The sequence below is a fragment of the Mobula hypostoma genome, chromosome 2 (genome assembly GCF_963921235.1).
Source record: "Mobula hypostoma chromosome 2, sMobHyp1.1, whole genome shotgun sequence".
Classification (NCBI taxonomy): Eukaryota; Metazoa; Chordata; class Chondrichthyes; order Myliobatiformes; family Myliobatidae; genus Mobula; species Mobula hypostoma.
This window is the reverse complement of record NC_086098.1, coordinates 139,834,176-139,859,525: the sequence shown is the minus strand read 5'-3', so window position 1 is coordinate 139,859,525 and position 25,350 is coordinate 139,834,176. Positions and strand designations below refer to the sequence as shown.

Below are 25,350 nucleotides of genomic sequence, written 5' to 3'. Positions count from 1 at the left end.
TGCCAGGGCGACTCGACGTTTGTACAGGTGCGGAAATGTTTTAAAATACTTTTAGGTATTTTCTAATAAGAGCAATACAAATTAAAATGCCGTTTTGCAAATTATTCCTCATTCAGAACGCGAGCCCGCGTTGCTATTCAACAAAGGGCTTTTAATGTTAATTGGCGGCTGTTAGTTTCATTGGGAAGATTTGACATCGTTACAGGTAAAATAGCAAGCGGAGTTTCCAAGCAAAATTAACTCATGAATGCCTGGCCATTTGAATGCAGTGATTTTAACGTGGAAATGCCTTGCGCAACAATTGAAGCAAAGAGCCCTTTAAAAAAAATCTCCAGCGTTTTAATGGACATTGCGACCTTGTTGGTTATCGGTTTGTGCATTTCTGAGTAGTGTTTTGAGCATGGCCACATGGAAACGCGCTGTAGGTGAAAGAGTTTAATATCTAAACCTGACCATCAGCAGTTCTTTTATCTTTAAGGTTAAAGGGTTTCAATCTAACTCCAGGGTCAGGGATGCATAATACAGTGCAAAGTGGCGCTTTCTGCCGAATCCTTGGAGAGTTGTGTTCTCAGGAGCAGCGACTTGTGGGCCAGATGTCAGGTCAATCAGTAAAAAAATATAAAAGTGTGAAAGTTCAGCTGATGGAAAGACATCAGAGAGAGAGAGAGGGGAACTGACAGTTAGTGTCACAGGTTAATGACCCTTTATCAGAACAGCTAGTGTACTGGTGAGCACAATGCTTTACAGTACAGGCATCCCTGGTTCAACTCACTCCACTACCTGTAAGGAGTTTGGACGTTCTCTCCCCCCCACCCCGTGACCACGCGGGTTTCCACCGGGTGCTCTGGTTTCCTCCCACAGTCCAAAGAGGTACTGGTTGGTAGGTCACTGTAAATTGTCCCGTGATTAGGCTAGGGTTAAGTCGGGGGTTGCTGGGCAGCGTGGTTCTAAGGGCCAATTCTGTGCTGTTTCTCAACAGTAAAAAATAAAAGAACAAGCTAGACTAGTGGGCAGAGTATACAGATGCAGCAGGAGTAAGAGCAATTTGAATGAAGTGCAAATGAAAATTCACAATAAATGACTGGGTGCAGTACATATTATTGGAACAAGTCTGTAACTAAATAATGCTGGGTCTTGGGACTATTAGGTCTCTGAAGATAGTAGGATTGGGTTTTTATGATGCATTCAGCAGACATGGGCATTGTTGGTAATGATATAGGCAGGCAGCATGTATTGCCTGCTTCTAATGGTTCTTGAATGTATACATTCTTTGATAATAAACGTGCTTTGAATCTTTGAGAAGACATTGCTGTGTTACATTGTTTAATACTGCTGTCCATGCTGTTCTCTCATCTTATGCCCTTGAATTGTTAGTTCAGTGATTTTAACTTGGTGACATTTGCAGAATAAATTTTTAAAGAAGGTCTGGGAATGCTCTTATCATCGAAGTGGAGATGATTAGAAGTGGCCATTGCCAGAGTGTTCTTTATCACTTTTCAGCTCAGTATGTCTGTTGGCATAAACTGTTTCCCTATCTAAAGATAGGTTCATATGGTTCGTTCTCTGCATGGAGGATGGTGACCAGTGATGTTCCACAGGGATCTGTTCTGGGACATCTCCTCTTTGTGACTTTTATAAATGACCTGGATGAGGAAGTAGAAGGGTGGGTTAGTAAGTTTGCTGATGACATAAAAGTTGGAGGTGTCGTGGATAGTCTGGAGGGTTGTCAGAGGTTACAGTGCGACATCAATAGGAGGCAGAACTGGGCTGAGAAATGGCAGATGGAGTTCAACCCAGATAAGTGTGAAGTGGTTCATTTCGGTAGGTCAAATTTGAAGACAGAATATAATATCAATGGCAAGATCCTTGGTAGTGTGGAGTATCAATGAGATCTTGGGTCCATGTCCATATGACACTCAAAGCTACTGTGCAGGTTGACAGTGTTGTTAAGAAGGTGTATGTTATGTTGGCATTCATCAACTGTGGGAATGAGTTCAAGAGCCATGAGGTGATGTTACAGCTATATAAGACCTTGGTCAGACCCCACTTGAAGTACTGTGATCAGTTCTGGTCACCTCACTGCAGGAAGGATGTGGATACTATAGAGAGAGTGTAGAGGAGATTTACAAGGATGTTGCCTGGATTGGAGAGCATACCTTATGAGAATAGACTGAGTGAACTTGGCCTTTTCTCCTTGGAACAACAGAGGATGAGAGGTGACCTGATAAAGTTGTATAAAATGACAAGAGGCATTGCTTGTGCAGGGCTGAAATGGCTAACACAAGGGGGCATAGTTTTAAGGTGTTTGGAAGCAGATACAAAGGGGATGTCAGAGGTAAGTTTTTCGCACAGAGTGGTGGGTGCGTGGAATGCACTGTGAGCGATGGTGATGGAGGCGGTACAGTGGGGTCTTTTAAGAGACTCCTAGGTACATGGAGCTTAGAAAAATGGAGGGCTATGCAGTATAGAAATTCTAGGCAGTTTCTAGTGTAGGTTACATGTTGGCACAACATTGTGAGCTGTAGGGCCTGTAATGTACTGTAGGGTCTGTAATGCACTATGTTCTATGTTCAAAGGTTCAAAGGTCCAATTTTATGTCAGAGAAATGTATACAAAATACATCCTGAAATAGTATTTCTATATGTAAATAGAATTTAAAAATAGGCCCAAAATCAAATCAGAATTCAAAGTGAATTTATTGTAATGCTAATGCTGAATTGTCATGCCACATTTAAATATTGTGTTCTTGCTGAGTAGAAATTACTTCCAGCCAAGTACATGAATGATGACTGTTGTAATTGGAACTAAGATGGGTAATTAAAACAAATATATGTTATTCTCTGAATGGAAATACATTCGAAATCTGATTTAGTTTCCCTGATAAATAGCTGTCAAACGATGGGAGAAACATATAAAGTTTCTGATAGTCCAAAGATACAGATTTTGGAGAATAAGCTGGCAACAGATCTGGCAGAACTGAAGCTGGAGATTGAGGAAAGTGGAATATTACAAGGAACACCAACTCGACCCTTCAGGTAACATTTACTAATAATACACATTGGTCCGTTGACAGTGTTTTAATGTTAAATTTAGATGTACATAGCAGGTGGCACAGGCATAATAGTTAGCATAAAGCTTTACAATGCCTGGGATTGAAAGGTTGGGGTAAAATTCCAACTGAATTTGTAGATTTTCTCTGTGACTGAATGTGTTTCCTCTGGGTGCTGTGGTTTCCCCTCGTACTCCAAAAAGACATGAGGGTTAGGGTTAGTTGTGGGCATGCTACATTGGCACTGGAAGCACGTGGGCTGCCCCAGCACATCGTAAATGATGATACAAGTGGTGCATTTCCCTTTATATTCTGATGTTTCGAGGTGCATGTGACAAATAAAAACTAATCTTTATTATATATAGGAAAAAGTATAATAAAACAGGTTGTAAATCTTAGCATCATTAAAAAACCCTACCCAGCATGTTGTTGAAGTTGTGAAAGACAGTTGCTATAGTGTATGAATGCTTTTCCCTATGATATGGCAGTATATAGGGTGGTTCTTTGGTGTAACAATATAAAAGCATAGTTTATTACCTCACAGATCTCTAAAACCTGTAAATGTTATTACAAAAAATCTCCAACACTTAGCAGTTCCCTTCCAAATGATACTCCATATTAATATGTAAATACATCTCCATTTGTTCATCACAGAATCTAAATCCCAGAGCTGCCAGAAGGAAATACCTTCACTGGAAGGGATGCAGTAGTTTGGCAAGGTGGCTCATCATCATCTTCTTAAGGGTTATCAGAGATGAGCAACTAGTGCCTACCTTGGCATTGACATGCTGAGGAATAGATCAAAAGAAAACATTACTGTGGAATAATTCAAACTTTCAACCAGTAGTCCAGCATAATATTAATTTGGCGTTGAGGTTAAACATAATTCTGGCAAAATGATTGCATCTCGTTAGAGCAAAATCACTTTGATTTAAATCCACACGAGTCTAACTTCACTTCCTTGCCAAGCCTGATAGAGTTTCTTACTCTAAAATGTCTTTCTGACTTTAGGGGGAAACTGTTAGGATTAAAGTACAGAATATTTCTCTGCATAAGCTGGTTAAAGCTGCAGTAATCTGAATATTATTTTGTTCTTCTGGAATCTGAACAATTACAACTGGTTTCATATTCGGAGCTTTCATGGCAATGATTATAAAAATATTAGAAATGAACAGATTCCTTGACTATAATAAGCTAACACTGTGGAAATTCAAAGGAAATAATAAATGTTTATTTACAAATAAATACAAATAAAATATGACAACATTAACATTAAACTTTGCAGCATACTTTGTGTTGCACAGCAGAATATTCTACTTACTTTCAGGTTGACATTTTTATGTATTTACAGTTGATTTATTTTTCAGTTCTGTTAGCATACCGAGGGATGTTTCCTATTTCAGAAAGGAACGAGAATTGCTCCTAAAGAAAGGATTGCAGGTAAAATATCAGAAATTGTGAACTTAGTCTGAGAGTATCACATGGCAATACTGGGCCTCACTGGGTTTTGGTTTTGTGGAAGAAGTAGGCAGCAAGCAGCCTTATGTTGATGGAGGGCCCAGGGTCTGCTACCTCCAGTAGCTATTTTCAAGGTGTTTAGTCTTTGCCCTTCTACTCACTCTTACCCACTGTTGTCTTCTCCAAAACAAAGAATGGCTCTTCATTGTGATTTTCGGAACCAACTTCTCAGTTTTCTATCCGGTAAAATTATTGACGTTCTCTCAATTGTGTTTGATGTACCTATTTACTTACTGCCTGTTATGCTGCTAGCATTTGGAGCAGTAATGAAGGTCCTCCATCTCTGGCTTCCTTCATCGTGTCAGTAGCTTCCTCTCAGTTTTCACTACTGTCAGTCATGCAAGTCCCGGGCAGAGACTCAGGAATACCATCGCACTCAGATGTAGAAGGATTCTACATTGCTGTTTGCATAATAATTTTGTTTTACCAGTCAGGGTTGTTAGCCCTGAGCTGGACACCACCGCCCCCCCCCCACCCTCCAAACCTGGAGGACCGGTGGATCTTAGTCTGGCCTCTATCCTTTGACCTGTCTGGCATGGGTGACCCTACCAAGAGCCAAAGCATAAAGCCCTGGCTCCTGTCTCTGGGTCATTGAGGCATGCAAACCTCCAAACCACGGCAAGGTTGAAGTCCTCTTGGAGGTGTGTTAGATATGTTTCTTCTATTCTACTCGAACTTGGCCTGGTGCCATGGAAGGAATTGGTCTAAAAACCCTACTGAAGAATCAGAGGTTCCAATGAAAACCTACTTAATGATAATGGGAAGTTAATAATCAGGAAAATATTCAATCTACTTATTCATTATAGAGGAATATTATTGAAATGTTATTTTGTGTATTAATAACTGACAAAGTCAGTAATCTATCAGTAAGAGAAGCAGAGTGGGCTGACAAGTGGAGGAAGATGGTTGTAGCAGAAGGTAGGCATTTTAGCACAAGTAGGGTGTACTAATTCCTGAGTATGAAGCTTCTACAGCATATGTTACCAACCTTTTATACCATGGACCCTTACCATTAATCAAGAGGTCTGTGGACCTTAGGCTAGGAACCCCTACTCTGTAGTTTTATGGGTTCTCAGGTGACAGGTGAGGCCAGTGTACAGCTACATGTTTTTCCACAGATGCAGCAGGAGGGACCTGATGGGGTACTTTATGTGTGGTGTAATCTTCTGCAGCTTCTGTTTGCTCATGATGGATTCAAGATTCTCAATACCATCTCGGATGTTCGTCCTCCAGCTTGAATGGAGACAGGCTGAGGATCCCCAGGAGTCAGTGGCAATGATGATTTTTTTTCTAGCTGTGCAGCTATGTGGAGATGCATCATAGTTATAGGAAAAGAGTTAGTTTTGGGGACAATGTTTACTGGTTCAAAAACAAGTGAGGAAAATAAGGAATATCAGAGGCAGATGGAGCTACGTTGTGGGGAATGAACAGAGTGCCGAAAAGTGGTGGAATGTGGCTCTATGCGAATAGTTTCTCACTAAATAGGTTGTTTGTGTCCAAGATCAGGGAGCTAGGTGAGGTAGAAGGCAGGCACTTCCCCACATGCAGGATGCAATAATGTGGGAAACACAGCTTGATACAGTGCTTATAAAAAGTATTCATCCCCCTTTGGAAGTTTTCATGTTTTATTGTTTTTCAACCTTGAATCACAAAATTTGGCTTTTTTTTGGACACTGATCAACAGAAAAACTTTCATGTCGAAGTGAAAACAGGTCTCTACAAAGTCATCTAAATTAATTACAAATATAAAACACAAAATAATTGATTGAATAAGCATTTGTGCCTGGGCTTAACTACTACAAGCAAAACAAAAAGGAAGAAAGGATTGCACATTTCTGGAGGACTAGAAAATTGCAAACGTCACTCCACTCTTTAAAAAGGGAGAGAGCCAAAAGACAGGAAATTATAGGCCATTTAGCCTGAATTCAGTGGTTGATAAGGTGAGGTTCCAGAGAGGCACGTGATAAAATAGGCCAAAGTGAGCAGGGTTTGCTTAATGGGAAATGTTGCCTGACAAATCTGTTGGAAGTCTTTGAGGAAATAACAGGCAGGATAGACAAAGGAGAGCCAGTGGCTGTTGTTTACTTGGATTTTCAGAAGGCCTTTGACATGAGCACATGAGGCTTCTTCACAAGATAAGAGCACATGGTACTACAGGACAGGTACTAGCATGGATTGGCTGACTGGCAGAAGGCAAAGGGTGGGAATAAAGGGGACTTGTTTGGTTGACTGCCGGTGACTACTGGTGTTCCGGAGGGGGAGTTGAGTATAGGAGCAAAGAGGTCCTTCTGCAGTTGTACAGGGCCCTGGTGAGACCACACCTGGAGTATTGTGTGCAGTTTTGGTCTCCAAATTTGAGGAAGGACATTCTAGCTATTGAGGGAGTGCAGCGTAGGTTCACGAGGTTAATTCCCGGGATGGCGGGACTGTCATATGTTGAAAGATTGGAGCGACTGGGCTTGTATACTCTGGAATTTAGAAGGCTGAGAGGGGATCTTATTGAAACATATAAGATTATTAAGGGATTGGACACGCTGGAGACAGGAAGCATGTTCCCGCTGATGGGTGAGTCCAGAACCAGAGGCCACGGTTTAAGAATAAAGGGTAGGCCATTTAGAATGGAGTTGGGGAAAAACTTTTTCTCACAGAGTTGCGGATCTGTGGAATGCTCTACCTCAGAGGGCAGTGGAGGCCAATTCTCTGGATGCTTTCAAGAAAGTTAGATAGAGCTCTTAAAGATAGCGGAGTCAAGGGATATGGGGAGAAGGCAGGAACGGGGTACTGATTGTGGATGATCAGCCATGATCACATTGAATGGTGGTGCTGGCTCGAAGGGCTGAATAGCCTACTCCCGCAACTACTGTCTATTGGGAAGTGTTTGGTCCACTACTTTTCACGTGATATGGTAATGATCAGGATGACGAAATTTAATGCTTTGTGGCCAAGTCTGTGGATGATACAAAGATAGGTAGAGGGGCAGTTAGTGTTGAGGAAGCAGGGAGTCTGCAGAAGGAGTTGAGATTAAGGGAAAGGGTAAAGAATTAGCAGACAATGCAGTGTAAGGAAATGCATGGCCATGTATTTTGGTAGAGGAAATAAAGGTGTAGTCTATTTTCTAAATGGGGGGGGCAAATCAGAAATCGCAGGTTCAAAGGGACTTGGGAATCCATGTACAGGGTTTCTGAATGGTTAACATGCAGGTTGAGTCAGTTGTAAGGAAGGCAAATGCAATGGCTAGGGTGACTGTGAAGGCTTATGGAATCTTTGCTTTTATTAGTTGAGGCATTGAGTTCAAAAGTCAAGAGGTTATGTTGCAGATTTAGAGAATTCTGGTTAGGCCACACCTGGAGTATAGCATACATTCTTGTCACCCTACCAATGGAAGGGTGTTGAGGCTTTGGAGAGGGCACAAAAGAGGTTTACCAGGATGCTGCCTGGCTTGGAGGGCATGTGCTATCATGAGAGGCTGGACAAACTTGGGTTGTTTTCTCCGGAGTGGTAGAAGCTGAGGGGAGATCTGATAGAGTTTTTATAAGATTATGAGAGGCCTAGATAGTGTAGACAGGAAGTATCTGTTTCCCAGTGTTGAAATGTCTAATACCAGAGGGCATGCATTGAAGGTGAGACGGGGTTGGTTCAAAAGGGATGTGAGAGGTAAGTTTTTAACTCTCAGAGTGGTGGATGCCTGGAATGCACTGCCTGGTATGTGTGGAAGAGACAAATACATTAGAGTATTTTAAGAGATGTTTAGATAGGTACATGAATGTGAGGAAGATGGAGAGATATGGGCACTGTGTAGGTAGGAGGGATTCGTTTTTGGGGGTTTTTGATTTACTTTTTAACTGCTTTGGCACAACATTATAGGCCGAAGGGCCTGTTCCTATGCTGTACTATTCTGTGTAATGCAGACATCCCACCTCTCCCGGAAGTTCCAGGAGTCTCCCGCATATGAATAGTGGCTCACTGATGCCCGCAAATTATATACAATATCACGGAAATCAATTTTTTTGAGAGCAAGTGAGAGAAAGCAAGCGAGAGAGAGAGAGAGAGCGTGAGAAAGAAAGCAAGCGAGAGAGAGTGAGAGAAAGCAAGCGAGAGAGAGCACAAGAGAGAAAGCAAGCAAGAGAGCGCGAGAGAGAAAGCAAGCGAGAGAGAGAGTGCGAGAGAACAAGAGAGAAAGCAAGTGCGAACAAAAGAGAGAGAGCGCATGCGAGAGCAAGCAAGCGAGAGAGAGACCGAGAGCGTGCCATGGCAGAGTGTTCCAAAAAAATGTAAAACATACGTCACCCCAGACTACACTAAAGTGTACCCCTGCCTAATAGGGGTCAAAAATAATGACCGTGTTGCTCGCTACACTGTTTGCAACAGTGACTTTTCTGTTGCCCATGGTGGGTTAAGACTGTAAAAGACATGTTGAGGTAAGTTTAACAGATGTCATTGTTCATTAGCATAGCTAACGTTATTTAAACTAGCTGGTTAGCTGCTAAGGAGCTACTCTATTGCAGAGATCCCACCTCTCCCGGAAGTCTCCCGCAAATTGATGGTGCTACCTCCCTGAAATGAGTTTTTGCAGGGTGGGATGTCTGGTAATGTTAGCATTGAGTTTGTGAGGACTAGACCATAAAAGCAAGTATGCAATACTGAGGCTTTATAAGGCATCGGTCAGACCACATTTTAAGTATTGTGAGCAGTTTTGGCCCCCTTATCTAAGGAAGTATGTGCTGGCATTGGAGGAATTTCTTTAGCCAGAGTGTGTGGAACTTGTTGTGACAGATAACTATGAAGGAGAAGTCATTGGGCACATTTAAAGCAGAGATTGATAGTTTCTTGATTAGTAAGGCCATCAAAGGTTCCGGGGAGAAGGGAGGAGAATGGGATTGAGACCGGAAAATGAATCGGCTATGAGCGAATGGCAGAGCAGAATTTGGGGTGAAGGGCCTAATTATATTCCTATGTGTTATGGTCTAAATAAATACATAATTTTATGTATGATTATAAATACTATTCTAAACATAAATGAAGACGTGTAAGGACTTGGAATTTTCAAATATCAGAGAGTTTTCGATACAATATTAGTCCCCAAATTGATTGTTGTGTTCAATATATTGCAAAGCAGCTGTCATGATTAACATCCGTGGATTGGTAGATTCTATGGCATCAGTATTCCATTGTCCCATGCAGATATACTTAGGATCTGAATCACACAAAAAATGAAAAAAAGAGATATTTAAAGCTGTTGTTCTAAGTCTTCTAATTAACCTATTTATGGATATTTTAAATTATACAAACTAGAAAAATATTGTCACCTGACATGAATTCAAAAGGGGTTTGAATGATTGGCAGAGAGAAGATGATCAAATCATGTAATCACAAGAGTGACAAGTTTATATTGGCAAAAGCCGTAATAGATGCAAAAATAATAATCCAGTATAGGAGAGAGGTGGGGAAGGTTGTCAGAAATAGGGAGTCAAGTGGTGTAGGAAAGAAGTATGCACCACTACAAACATCTTATTGTGTAGATAGATCTTTTTTTGATCATGAAATTCAGAAAACTAGGGCTGGTAATGCAGGTTAAGGGTGTGCTGCAAAGAAATAAGTTGTAGGAGATGCAGAATCTCAATATCCATTGGAAGTCCTGAACTATTTTCTAAAATAGTGGTGGTTCCATTTTTTTTGCTGCTTTATTTGGTAGGTGGCTGATGCAAAACAACTTGTAATCCAAGCAGATGTTATGCAGAGAGAGCTGGAGAGTTGCCTGAGACTGGAGTACACAGCCAACAACTTGCCTCTTCTCCTCCACCAGGTAACATAAAGTTTTCCAACCCTCACAAGTGGAGAGTTCTGTTGTGGTTAGAAGCCTATGACTAGTGATGTACCGCAGAGGTCGGTGTCAGGACCCTTACTATTTGTTTTATACATCCCAACTAAACTTTTTAGAGCACCTCCATCTGAATTCCTCCATCCCAGGCCTCTGCACACTGCTTCAGTGTAATAGTTCAGGTGGAGTGTGTCCCATCGGAGCAGCTCCTTCCTTCCTGAGTACTGGTGCCACAAATTCAGACCCACTTCTCCCACACCAATCTTTGAGCTGTGCAATTAGCTCCCTAACCTTATTAACCCTGGGCCAATTTACATGTGGCTCAGGTAACAATCCAGAGATTATTACAGTACCTTTCTGGTTCCGCATTTTAATTTTTTTTTAATATTTATTTTTATTGAAGGAATGACACAATACAGAATACATAATGGATTACATTTTCCTCCATTTTGCTTTAGTATCGTACCCCCAAAACAAACCTCCCCGCACCCGCCCTCCCCGAACATATCATGGCAGCTAATATATTTACAACACAACAATTCACAAATACAAGTACGGACATTTCACAACCATACCCCCACACTACTTCAAGATGATGGCTCACACACATCTGCAACATGTTAGATGATCCAAAATACACTCAAATTTACAATTCATCAACCACCCTGTGAGGTAAATTATAAGCGTGTTAAATGGGAGGCAACTTCCCAAGTACAATCAAATGCCCTCAACTAGTAGGTAATTCCTTAAGACTCCCAAAATATGATAAGAAAGGTCCCCATTTCGAATAGAACTTTTTCACAGACCCCCTCAAAGTGAATTTAATCTTTTCTAATTTCAGAAAAAACATTACATCTCCTAACCAAGCAGCAGCAGTTGGAGGAGTGGCAGGTTTCCAAACCAGCAAAATTCTCCTCCGGGCCAATAGCGATGTAAATGCAATGATATCCGATCTAAACATAACTATGAGTAGGTGGGAGGACGACCTCGGTATGGATCTGACGGAGGAATATTGGGCAAAAGTATTGAATAGGATTCATTTCTCATCATTGTGTACTAGACTGGGGCTCATACAATTTAAAGTTTTACACAGGGCACATTTAAGTAAAGCCAGACTTGCAGACATATACCCTGGAGCAGACGCTGGCTGTGACAGGTGTTCCTTCTCTCCGGCTGGTTTAGTACATGCATTTTGGTCATGCCCTCGGCTTGATGACTATTGGACACTGGTTTTTAAAATTATCACTGAGGTTTTGGGGGTGACACTGAGACCTTGCCCGCTTTTAGCTATATTTGGTGTGGCAGATGATGATTTGGGTTTAAATGCAAGCTAGTTGGATATCGCATTTTAATTTAATCCCTAGCTGCCCATGGCCATCAAACGCTCCTCATACATTAACCCTTTCCCATGTTAACCCTGGAAGATCAGCATGCTCATCAGTGCAGGGGGCTGGAAGAGATGGGGGAGATCTTAAAAGGATTTTTGGCATCTGATTTTACTCAGGAGACAGACATAGAGTCTATAGAACTAAGGCAAAGCTGTAGTGAGGTCATTGACCATATCTGGTTACCAAAGAGGAGATGCTTGTTGTCTTGAGGCAAAACAGAGTGGATAAGTCCCAGGGCCTGACAAGGTGTCTCCTTGGACATTATGTGAGGCCAATGCAGAAATTACAGGGGCTGTGGCTGATGTATTTAAAACATCCTGCATGGGTCAGGTGCCAGAGGATTGGAGGATAACTAACGTTGTTCTGTTGTTCAAGAAAGTTTCTATGAATAAGCTGGGAAATTATAGAGTAGTGAGCCTGACACCATTAGTAGTTAAATTATTGGAAGCTATTCTAGGACATTGGATATATAAGTATTTGGATAAATGTGGCTTGATTTGGGATAGTCAATATGGCTTTGTGAATGGTAGTTTGTGTCTAATCAATATTATGGAACTTTTTGAGGAGGTTACCAGGAAAGTTGATGAAGGAAAGTCAGCAGACAACGTCTATATGAACAGTAGTAATGCCTTTGTCTATGTCTTGCATGGAAGGCTGGGCCAGAAGGTTAAATTACTTAGCATTCAGGATGAAGTAGTAAATTAGATTCAACAATGACTTCTTGGGAGAAGCCAGAGTGTTGTAGTAGATGGCTGTCTCTCTGACTGTAGGCCTGTGACTAGTGGTATACATCAGGGATCAGTGCTAGATCCATTGTTGTTTGTCATCTATATCAATAATCTGAATGATAATGCGGTAAACTGGATCTCCAGATTTATGAATGACACTGGGTCTGGGTGTGTAGTAGACATCAAGGAAGACTATCAAAGCTTGCAACAGGATCTGGACCATTTGGGAAAATGGGCTGAAAATGGCAGATGGAATTTAATACAGTCAAGTCTGAAGTGTTGCAATTTGGGAGGACTGACCATGGTATGACTTACACAGTGAACTGTAAGGCACAGAGGAGTGCGGTAGAACAAAATGATCTTGGAATACAGATCCATAATTCCTTGAGAGTGGTGCCACAGGTAGATAGAGGCATAAAGAGAGCTTTTGCAACGTTGACCATCATAAATCAAATTATTGACTACGGAAGTTGGATGTTATCTTCAGCATGGACTTGATTGGCCAAAGAGCCCATTTCTGTGCTGTCGAGCTCCATAAGGGCAACTTCTCCTGTAAGGTGATTGTGGAGACATCTTCTGGTAAAAATGTCAATGGTTGTTTTATCAACAAAGTGACAAGATAATGAAGTAGAATTATTTAAACTAAATGTTAATTCTTCTGATGTAGTCAGAACTACTTGTTAGTGAAGTCTTTATCCATCTCATGAAATAGTTGGTTGGGAAATAAAAGTGGATTGTAGATAATTGAAATGAGAAATCAAAACAGAAATACTCTAAATACTCAATTGGCCAGACAGTTTCTCTTCCCACACTTGCTGGTTTATCTGTTGTATATCTTTGGCATTTTGTGGTTTCATTTTAAGGTTGGTTCATTCTTGCCTCACAGACTTTGTTTGGTAAAAGTTGTCAAGCTAATCCCACTGATTTGCCGGTGTCTTTATTTTTCTGCTACAGTTTTTTACAGATCGGATTCACCAGCTAGTTCAGTGCAAGTATCTGCACATGCTCCGATGGAAAAGGTTTTGTCAGCATACAAAGCGTGTTGAGCAACTTTACCCCCTCTACAAGGTAAGGCTTAAGTTAAAACCTTAGCTCTTTAATAACATGTAGTGCATGCAGTCACTACAGAAAATCTTCTTGCTGCCTTAAGCTGTGATGGACATTATATTTAAGGGCAGTTCGTAACATTTTTCTGAGATTGGATGGAGCTCAGCTTTGTTCTGTTCACATTGTACAAATTTATACTGAAGCTTGGTTGAAGCCAGTTCAAGGCTATCCCAGATGTAATTACCCATCAGGTTCTTTGGGACTGGCTTGGTTAATGTTAAATAGTGAACACAGATATCTTTTTGCGAGCTATGGAACTCTACAGTAAGTTGTTGAGAGTCCACAGGCTGGAAATCAATGCATGAAACTTTGTTGTCAGTACAACAACTCAGGATTTTCTGTTGGTAATGTGGAAATCTGAGCACTGAGCCTGTATGTAAATCATGGACAGTATTTAATAACATGTACGCTTCCTGTTTGTAATTCCAGCTATTTATTAACTGGATTAGAGCCAAATCAGCCTTCCTTGGATTGGGCAGCTGTCGTTTTGAAGGCTCTTATCTTAATTAACTTTCTACTTGTATTTTTCAGAAACAAATTTCTCATATTATGAAAGAATATGATGATGCTGTTCAAAGGGCTCAGAGGCTTTCAATAGCCCGTGAATGCCTTTTAACAGAAACAGGGAATCCCAGTAGATGTGTGACACAAGAAGATGTAATTATCTACCTGCAGTGGCTGGTGTGCCATTTCTATTCTGTCACAACTATTCACAACTACTTGAGGGTAAGACATTATTAATACTCATCATCATGTGCTGTGTTATATGACGTGGGCTATCATGATCTCATGAGCATGACTGTTCTCCAGAAGTGGTTTGCCATTGCCTACTTCTGGATGGTGTCTTTACAAGACGTGTGACACCAGCCATTATCAATACTCTTCAGAGATTGTCTGCCTGGTGTCTGTGGTTGCATAACCAGGACTTGTGACAGTATCTGGGTGCTGTACAGCGGCTTCAATATCAATGTGATCCTTGAGTTTGATGGTTTTTAGCCAGAGATGAAATATTCAGTTTAAGTTGTGACAGCAAAAGCCTCAAGTTCCCATACATGACAATGTCCATGCGGTTTCTGTTTTCTGTGAGTATATAGTTCACTGCATTGAAGCCTCTTTCAACAAGGTAGGAGGATGGAAATGCAATGAAGAGCAGTTTGGCTGTTATCCATTTGACAGTGTAGCCACATCCACAAAAGCCAATATTTTCGAAAAACATTTTTACTACTTCTTCATTCTGAATTTCAAAAATTTCGGCTTGTAAGCTCTCTTCCTGTTCTTCTGTCTTGGAAGGAAATGGGTTTATTACCCAGTCTGCAATTTTCAGATTGTTCAAATCTTGAATCATTTTTGAAAATCCTTTTTCAGTGACTTCAAGTGTAAGCAGGAGTCTTACAAATCACCATCTGTGAAAGAGAGTGCCATACTTTCCATGCAGGGAAACTGAGAACATTCTTCTCCCAATGTTCTTATGAATGTTGAATCACTCTAGGATAGCTTCCAGATTGCCACCCACTTCATGTAAAGCTAATGTTTCTCTGATTCCAAAACTAGGCCGTGATCCCGAGGTGGTTTCAGCATTTTGCCTCATTTCACATCTACCCATTGAAACCAAAGTTCTTGGGAAAGTCCTGGCCAATAGGTTAAAAGGGTGCATTTGTTCTATTATTCATCCAGACCAAACTGGCTTTATGCCAGGTAGACATATGTATTTTAATTTGTGATGTCTTTTCAATATTTTATAAACAAAACATGCAGAAGAGGCTGTAGTCATTTCATTAGAAGCACAACATGCGTTTGACCAAGTGGAATGGCCATATATGATGCTTGCACTTAAGAAATTTGGATTTGGACCATCTTTCATTTAATGGATTGAGATAATTTATTCACACCCATCTGCTTCTATATCACTAATCAGAATATTTCCTCCCTTTTGCAATTCATCGTGAGACTCGTCAAGTCTGCCCCCTTTCTCCGTTTTTGTTTGCAGTTATCATTGAGCCTTTGGCTGTTAGCATCAGACAGGACTCTTTGATATCTCCCATTCATATGCATGGACATAAACATCACCTTTCGTTATGCGCTGACGATGTCCTTTTATATATCTCCAGCCCACAAACATCAATACCCGCCCTTCTGACTCTAGTTAATAATTTTGGTAGTTTCTCAGGTTTCTCTATTAATTGGGATAAGAGTGAACTAATGCCAGTCACTGCAGAGGTTAATACAGCATATTTACAGTCCATTCCTTTTAAAATAACTTATGATAATTTTTCCTATCTTGGTGTGACTATTACAAAAAGCCCAGATAACCTTTTGCAAGTGAATTGACGAAACAAAGTTGAGCAGGTTAAGCACAATATTGACTTTTGGAAAACCCTTCCAATTTCATTGGTGGGGAGGGTTAATGCAATCAAGATGGTTGTACTGCCACAATTTCTTCATCTCTTCCAGTCAATTCCATGTTTTATTCCTCTGTCATATTTTAAGCAATTGGATTCAATTATTATACCCTTCATTTGGAATTATAAAGCCATTAGAATTACTAAAATACACTTGTCAAAACCCAAGGAAGCAGGTGGTTTTGCCCTACTGAATGTTAAAATGTATTACTGGGCTGCCCACCTATCCATTCTTGCATGGTGGGCAAAAAAGGCCCACTCTCTACCTCAGACTCATGCCCAGCATGGTTACTCATAGAGCGAGTGCTTTGTAAGAAGACTTCCTTACCAGCTCTCCTTAATAGCCCCACTGCAATTAATAAGTCACATTTTAGAAACAGCATCGTGGTTAGCAGCACTATAAGAATTTGGAAGAAGATTCAACTACACGTTAAGGCCCCAAAAACTTATATTGACACTTCAATTTGTGACAATCATTCCCTTTTGCCTGGCCTAAATGATACTGTTTTTCCGACCTGGAAACAGAGAGGCATCTGTAGTGTGGGTGACCTACTGTTGTGTACATACATCTATTGATGCTTCTGGACACATCTTCAGTGATGTTCCTGGAATCATCGGGTGTTTTGGGTCTTTCAACATCATACAACCTCCTCCAGGTGACCCAGCCGGGGCTGATCAGACCCCAGCTTGTGTCCAGATGGCTAGCTACTTATGACTCCATGGCTCCCCTCTTTTGAGCCACAGCCATCTTGAGGCCCTCTCTGCCGCATCGGTGGTACTGCAGATAGCTCTCCTCTTCCTCTCTCCCTCGATGCCCAAAATGCTGAAGGGTCTAACTAAAGAATGGGCTACGAATCCCCTACAACCAACTTCCACTGGGAGACACCTCGCTCTCCATCCAGCCTGCTGACACTTGCTGACCAGTCCTGCGTACTTGGAGAGCTTCCTTTCAAAGGCCTCCTCCAAGCTATCTTTCCATGGGACTGTCAGCTCCAGCAGCACCACTGCTTAGTAGACTCAGACACTAGGACAATGTCTGGTCGCAGGGTGGTGGCTGCGATATGGTTGGGGAACTTCAGCTGCCCTTCGAGGTCCACCAACAGTGGCCAGTCCCTATATATTAATGGAAACTTTGCCTCATTTGCACAGTTACAAGCAGTTTACAATATCCCTAGTTTTTTTAGATATTTACAAATTTGAGATTATGTTAGGAAATATATACCTAACTTCAAAGTTTTAGACAAACATGAGTCCCTGGAGGCAATAACTAAATTTGATCCTGTTACTCGTAGTGCGGTATCCTATTTTTATCAGATTCTACATAATGGAGCTCGGGTGAATAATGCAGGTTTTAAACCTGCATGGGTGGATGAATTGGGTATAGAACTGACAGGGGAGGTCTGGGATGACTCCATTATTCCAAAGAAAAGTTGCACAGTTTCTACCCTGATGTTTCACCAGTTTGTAATAGATGTAAATCTGTGAACAGTAACTTGTCACATACATTCTGGTCATGTTGTAAGCTTTATACATACTGGAAAAGTATTTTTCACTGTTTCTCTGAGGCTTTCGGGAAGCGGTGGGAACCAGACCCCCTCATAGCCATCCTTGGAGCAACAAGCTCTCTATCTTCAGCCAATATGTATGAAAAAATGACTATTATTTGGAATGGTGATCGCTAAGAAGTTAATCCTGCAAATGTGGAAAATGGACTCTGTGCCTACGTATGATCTGTAGCTGAGAGAACTGACAAATACTTTACACTTGGAGAGACTGAGACTATGTACTGAGGACAGAGGGGACATCTTTGAAAGGATATGGGGCCCTGAATTGGACTTTCTCACGGGGTGAGGACTGAAGTTTTTTGGTGCGATGCACCTCTGCTGTGTATGTCCACTTTTGCCTTTATATCCTTTTCCCTTTTGTTGCTCAATATTTAATTTGATTTTGTTATGGTTGTGGCTTTTGTGGATGTGCTGTTTTTTTTGTTTTTTTGTTTGTAATAAATAAAAATAAATAATTTAAATATATTTTCAATTTACTGGTAAAAGAGGACACTGCACTTTCTGCCTGGATTAAATTGAAATTCTCACCCTGCAGTTTCATGTTTAGAACGTTCATTTTGTCATACAGATTGGCTAGGTTTGCCACATCTCCATATAGAAGTTCAATCTCGTTTCCCAAGCTCTTGGCGACTTTGAGCAAAAATTCAACCACAGTGTCAAAAGGATAAAAGAAATGTTTTAAGCAGCAGCCTTTTGACAGCCAATGCACTTCAGTGTGAAGGAGCAAGCGTTCAAGCTCTTCATTGTTATCTTGCATAACTGGTGAAATATTCTGCTATTTAATTGATGAGCTTTCATTTTGTTGATAGTAGATATTACAAGTCATTTTGAAGAAAGCTGCTGGCTGAGGCTTTTGGCTGTGAGATGTTGACAATAAATTACACAATGGATTACAAACAGACTTGGAATTTCTTTTTCATAAATGCCACTAAACCAGCATTGCAACCTGTCGTATATGGGCGCTCCAGTTGTTGCACAAGAAATCATGTTCCTAATTGGAATATTTTTATCGTCAATATACCTTTTAAGTTTGTTGTAGATTGATTCTCTTTTGATATTTGTTTTTAACTTTTTACGAAAGAGAATTTCTTCATAAACTGTCCATTTTTGATAAATCATATATATGCCACTAGTAATGTCTCATTCTCTCGAACAGTTGACTCATCCAGTTGTATTCCAAATTCTGATTTTGTAGCTCTGTGCATAGTTGATACTCAATATTTTCACTCATTTCATCAGTGCGGTGAGCTCCAATGTTATTGCTCAGAGGAATTGATTTTAAAATACTGGTATCCATTTTGGGAACAGTGGTGAGATCTTCCGATACAGCAGGCATTATCACCAATTGTATGAGATTTTCCACACTTTACTATCATTTTGGAAATGTTATAAGAAGCAATGAGATCAATATCAAGGTCATTTTTAGCTTTCTTGGCAAATGACTTGAGTGTACAACACTTTCCAAATGCTTCTTTCATCTACTGGAACTGAGTAATACAGAAAGTAACCTTTTCAGGATGTCTTTTACGGAAGTGTTCTTGCAATCGCGATGGTTTCATGCCTTCATTAGACAGTACAGTATTACAAATAAAACACATGGGGTGTTGTTGATCTGACGAGGATATACTTAAACAATACTCTAAGGTAAAAAACATTGTATTGACACACTTTCTGTAGTTTCAGTTTCTATTGGCATTATTACAATTATCCATCATTAATGGGGCTCAATTAAAATAAAAGATTAACACAAACTGGGAATGCCTAATTGTAGCGAGTTGACATGGATGAAACGATGGTCGCAGCGCACAACGGAACGGTGAGGCAAAGATAAAGACAATCACAGCAGCAAAAATTACAATGACAAGGATTCAGATTGGAATCTGAATGTTAGTTAGATAGAGCTGGTGTTTGGCAAGCTACCTTTACAGTATTCCAGTTAGCATGATTGACCAATCACATAAGGTCTCGTAATCCCCAAAGGTGGTACTTGACCACACATATGAAGCCGAGGTCACTTTGAACCCCTTGCGGAATCCTTGGGGTTGGCAGATTCACTGATTGGCTCTATTTCACCGTTTGGTTCCAGCCAGCATTGTATCATTGCATAACCGGTTTTCTGTAGATCTGTAGAGAAAGTTGAGGGGGTGTACTTGACTTACCAACTGTTGCATGAACTTGTTCTGTGCTGTGAGTCAAGAGGAACTGTTGGGCACCCTGACTGCTAATTTATGTATCCGCAATAATGTCTGTTTGGTTGGTAGGATTGGATGAGATTGCCAAGTTTCAGGTGCGTTGTGATAACGAGTGCTCACCACTTGCAGAGCCTTGGTTCTTCCTGTATTCCAGTGCCTCATCCCCTTTTTTATTTATTTTGAAAGTGTCTGCTCTACTAATGGTCTGTTGGTCCTGTGCCTCAAGTTAGGGTGCTACTTACAGAACCCGCCCCCCCAAAAAAAAATCTTGAGTACCCCTCAGCAACTTCTATTTCCCCTAACGGATATGTAACTGCCCCCATTGTGAATCTTTGTTCTAAAACTTTCCAATCCATATATCTGTCCAACAATGTTTTAATTTAACTGTAAACAACAGGAATTCTGCAGATGCTGGAAATTCAAGCAACATACATCAAAGTTGCTGGTGAACGCAGCAGGCCAAGCAGCATCTATAGGAAGAGGCGCAGTCGACGTTTCAGGCCGAGACCCTTCGTCAGGAGGGTCTCGGCCTGAAATGTCGACTGCGCCTCTTCCTATAGATGCTGCTTGGTCTGCTGCGTTCACCAGCAACTTTGATGTATGTTGTTTTAATTTAACTTCTAGTTTTAGACTTCCTCCAGAGTCATAGAAGTTTTGCAGGGAAATGGGGCCTTCAGTCCAACATGTCTCTGCTGAATGTGTTGCCTAGCAACATAGTCCAATGTACCATATTTTATCCCTGGCCCTCTATCCTCTCCTAGCCATGTTCTTACCTAGATGGCTTTTAACTCTTACTAATATGCTTGCCATAGTCATAGTCATACTTTATTGATCCCGGGGGAAATTGGTTTTCGTTACAGTTGCACCATAAATAATAAATAGTAATAGTAATAGTCATAGAAATAATAAATAGTAATAGAATAGTAATAGAAAATAGTAATAAATAGTTAAATAGTAATATGTAAATTATGCCAGTAAATTATGAAATAAGTCCAGGACCAGCTTATCGGCTCAGGGTGTCTGACCCTCCAAGGGAGGAGTTGTAAAGTTTGATGGCCACAGGCAGGAATGACTTCCTATGACGCTCAGTGCTGCATCTCGGAGGAATGAGTCTCTGGCTGAATGCACTCCTGTGCCCACCCAGTACATTATGTAGTGGATGGGAGACATTGACCAAGATGGCATGCAACTTAGACAGCATCCTCTTTTCAGACACCACTGTGAGAGAGTCCAGTTCCATCCCCACAACATCACTAGCCTTACGAATGACTTAACCACTATTTCTGGCAGTTCATTCCAAATATGAAGAAGCTGCCCTGAACGTCCCTTTTTAATTATCTTGTCACTGATCTTAAATCTATGCCCTCTTGTCTTTAACGACCCTTTCCCAACTCCACCAAAGACCTAATGTGCTTTCACCCTCTTTCTGCTCCTTGTGATCTTGTTTGTCTCTATCAGATCACCCCTCAGTCTGCTACATTCCAGGAAATGAAGTCCAAGTCTACACAATCTCTCCATGTAACTCAGGTGTCTAGGCAAAGTCCTAGTAAATGTTTTTTCACTCTTTCCAATTTAATAACATCTTTCCTATAACAGAGAGACCAAAATTGTACACAGTACTTGAAGTTCAGCCTCGCTGACTTCATATTACTGCAACATAACTTCCCAACTCGTACTCAGTGCCCTGACTGATGAAGGCCAGCATGCCAAAAGCCTTTTTCACCACCCTCTCTACATGTAATGCTTGCACTACTAAGTCCCTGTTCCACAACACTTTCCAGGGCCCTACCGTTCTCTATACAAGTCTTACCTTTGCCATTCCTTGTGTATTCACATCAAACTATTTGTATAAATTACAAAAAGAAGGTCCCAGCATTGACCTGTGGTTTATCACTTGATACTAGCCTCTATTCTGAGAAACAACCCTTGACCATCACCCTCTGCTCCTAACACTGAGCCAATTATCCATTTGCTATTCCTCAGCCCGGTTCCCTGATAGATGAAGATCTCTTTGTAATTCACTGTAACCTGTTTCACTATCAACAAGTCTCACTAATTTAGTATCATCAACAGACTTGCTAATCATACCATGTACATTCATATCCAAATCATCTTCATAAAGAATAACAGATATTCTAATCCCTGGAACTCCTCGATAGTCCCAGATCGCCAGTCAGAGAATTTACCTTCAACCATCACCCTCTGCTTCCAATTATGAAGCAATTCTGCATCTACCTTGCTATCTCTCCATGAATGCCAGGTGACCTAAGCCTTCAGATTAGCCTGCCATGTGGGTCCTTATCAAAGGCCATATTAAAGTCTCTGTAGACATCATCCAGTACCCTACCCTTCATCTATTCTTTATCAAAGGCCTTATTAATGTCCCTATAGACAACATCCACTACCCTACAGTACCCTCATCTGTCCCTTTAATTACCTCTTTGGAAAAACTCCAAAAGATTTGTCAGATGTGACCTTCCACACACAAATCCATGTTGGCTATTCATGATTAGACCTTGACTATGCAGGTGATGGTAGACCTTGTTCCTCAAAGTTTCTTTCAGTAATTTCCCTACAATTGAAGTCAAGCTCACTGGACTCTCCTTGCTACCTTTCTTGAACAATGGAACATCATTAGTCACTCTTCAGTCTGCTGGAGCTTTACCAGTGGCTAATAACAAAGGAAATATTTCCACAAGGGCCTCCGCAATTTATTCCCTAGCCTCCTATAAGGTCTGCGGGAGCTTTTGATCAGACCCAGGAGATTTGCCCTCCCTAATATGCTTCAAAACTGCAAATCCTCTTTCCTCATAATATACATATGTTCCAAGACCTCACTATTTATTATCCCAATTTCTGTGGCATCCATGATTTTTCTTAGTAACCATTGAGAAGAAATGGCCGCTAAAGCTTGGTAATCTCCTGCAGTGGCCCTGTTCATCTATAAGAGGACCCAGTTTCTGCTTAGTCACCCTTTTATTCTGGACCCCAAGTGATCTAACCTTACAGACTAGCCTGTCATGAGGGACTTCATTAAAGGCCTTGCTTATGTCCAGATAGACAACATCCATCTCCTTGAAGAACTCAAGAGATTTGTCAAACATGACTCTTCCCCCCCCCCCCCGACCCCACCGGATTCCTTCCTCCATCCTTTTCTCCTATTGTGCACTCTCCTCTCCTATCAGATTCCTTCTTCTCCAGCCCCTGACCTTTCCCACCCACCTGACTTCATCTATCACCTTTCAGCGAGCCTCTTTCCCACACCCCCACACCCACACATTTTTTATTCAGGCATCACCCTACCTTCTCAGCCCTGAAGAAACGTCTTGGCCTGAAACGTTAACTGTTTACTCTTTTCCATAGGTGCCGCCTGACCTGCTGAGTTCCTCTGGCATTTTGTGTGCGTAACTTAGGTAGGAACGGACAAGTTGGACTGAAGGGCTTGTTTTCGTACTGTGTGACTTACTGAATTTTGCAGCTATGAGTAATACTGACGTTGGTGCTTGAATTCAGATTCCGTTCGTTCAGTGTTGTATGATTTGGAGGTAGAATAAAATGTCCAACTAAGGTTTATGAAATGCCTGAATTGGATGAGTGCATCTCAATTTCTATGATTGCCATTATATTGCAGGCATTGCAGTACCTGCCCATGTCCCATCAGATTGAGGTTACACCTGAGAAGCTTTCCGATGTCCTGACAGATGATGAGGATAAAATCAGCATCGCTACGCATCTTTCCTCTTTCCATGTGCCCACGCGGCCTGGTACAGCCTTTTCCAGTGTCTCCGGATCAGCTGGTATGAAACTAGATGTGACCGGTACTTCAGAATGATATGCAGCAGTCATGTTTGTAGAGTGAATATACAATAAAAATCATTGTAGAATTATAAAGTAAAGGCATCCGTTAGTCTTGCGAGACCATGGATCTGCTCCTGGAAAGTCTTCACTCTCCAGGGCGCAGGCCTGGGCAAGGTTGTATGGAAGACCAGCAGCTGCCCATGCTGCAAGTCTCCTCTCTCCACGACACCAATGTTGTCCAAGGGAGGGACATTAGGACCCATACAGCTTGGCACCAGTGTCGTCGCAGAGCACTGTGTGATTAAGTGCCTTGCTCAAGGACACAACACGTTGCCTCGAACTCACAACCTTCAGATCGCTAGTTGAATGCCTTAACCACTTGGCCACGTGCCCACAGAATTATAACATTGCAGCATATTGGTGGGGGGGGGGAACAAGACATCCTCAGTTTGTATGTATTTAATTGGGAGACATTTGATGTGCAGGAAACAACGGCGAAAGCATTGTACAAAATTCATTTTAGTTTTCCTGATACAAACCATCTCATCCAGAAATATGTAACTGTAGAAACTTTGAAGGCTGTTGTTTTATCCTGTTTCTTTGCTACATACTCTGCATTGTGACTGCAATGTGATCAGTGAAATGTGTTGAGCACTGTAATTTGGTGGTTTTAAAGAAACAATTTAGCATCACTTCATGGTGGTTGTAAACTATTTCCAGTCAGTGGACTTGGTAGTGTGAGGTGGGAGCATCATTTTGGAGCTGTATTAAAAACACCTGCCTTTCCTGGCAGGAAAAACTTCTGCTCTCCTGTTGTCAGCTGGAACCCATGCAATCTCAACCTTCAAGAGCTCTCCTGTCATAGATTTTGAAGGTAAAGATGGGGCAGAATTAATTTTCAATTGTGTTGCTAATGTTTAAGTCCGTTGTGTTGGAGTGTCCTTCTTAACAACTTTCTATTGACACAAGCAATATTTATAATTAATTTTCGGTTGCTTTCAAACATGTCACTCCACCGCTATTTGTATGCTGGCGTAAAGGGTCAGGAATCACACAGCCAGGGCAGAGATGTTAAAATGTACTATGTTTTTTTAAAAAAAAAACCACACCTACATTTAAACATTCCAAATAAGCTTACCCAGTTAGGCCAACCAGGACTTCAGATCCAGAATCAAAAAACGGTTTAATATCACTGGCATATGTTGTGAAATTTGTTAACTTTATGGCAGCAGTACAATGAAATACATTATAAATAAATATAGTGTATGTGAGTGTATGTATTATATAATATGTGTGTGTGTGTATATATATATATATATATATATATATTAAAAAAGGGTGCAAAAAACAGAAATAAGGAAGTAGTGAGGTAGTGTTCATGGGTTCAATGTCCATTTAGAAATCAGATGACAGAGGGGAAGAAGCTGTTCCTGAATTGCTGAGTGTGTGCCTTCAGGCTTCTGTACTTCCTTCCTGACGATAACAATGGAAAGAGGGCAAGTTCTGGGTACGTAGTGGGGATCCTTAGTGATGGACGCCACCTTCCTGAGGCGGCTACTACTACTACTATGACGTAGGTTTGGTTCATCTGCTGAAAACCTCATTGTTATTTTTTTCACTGCTGTACGTTCGTGAGGGATCCAGACTTGGGGACTGGGATGATGTTTGAGAGTGACCACTGTTCTGGTTTGTCACCTTTCATCAGTGCCGTATTACATATGTCCAGCAAGATGTCGTCCAGGTCAATGTAGTAGTAGTTCCTGAGGCACTGCTCCTTGAAGATGTCTT

General features: G+C 41.1%; 1 protein-coding gene across 5 annotated transcripts in view; it reads left to right on the top strand.

Annotated features, from left to right (window-relative positions):
* Nucleotides 1-25,350, top strand: part of si:ch73-242m19.1 (uncharacterized) — a 182,325-nt gene continuing 156,975 nt past the window's right edge. For 4 of the 5 annotated variants that reach the window (XR_010017039.1, XM_063040783.1, XM_063040784.1 and 1 more), the window contains exons 1-8: nt 1-27; nt 2,889-3,035; nt 4,417-4,489; nt 10,260-10,370; nt 13,456-13,569; nt 14,140-14,334; nt 23,396-23,561; nt 24,356-24,436. Coding sequence is in view for 4 of the 5 variants with exons in the window: in XM_063040783.1 (XP_062896853.1) it covers nt 2,899-3,035; nt 4,417-4,489; nt 10,260-10,370; nt 13,456-13,569; nt 14,140-14,334; nt 23,396-23,561; nt 24,356-24,436 (877 nt within the window). In the remaining variant the exon portion in view is untranslated. The remainder of the gene's footprint in view (nt 28-2,888; nt 3,036-4,416; nt 4,490-10,259; nt 10,371-13,455; nt 13,570-14,139; nt 14,335-23,395; nt 23,562-24,355; nt 24,437-25,350) is intronic. The other variant, XM_063040782.1, reaches the window with a different exon arrangement.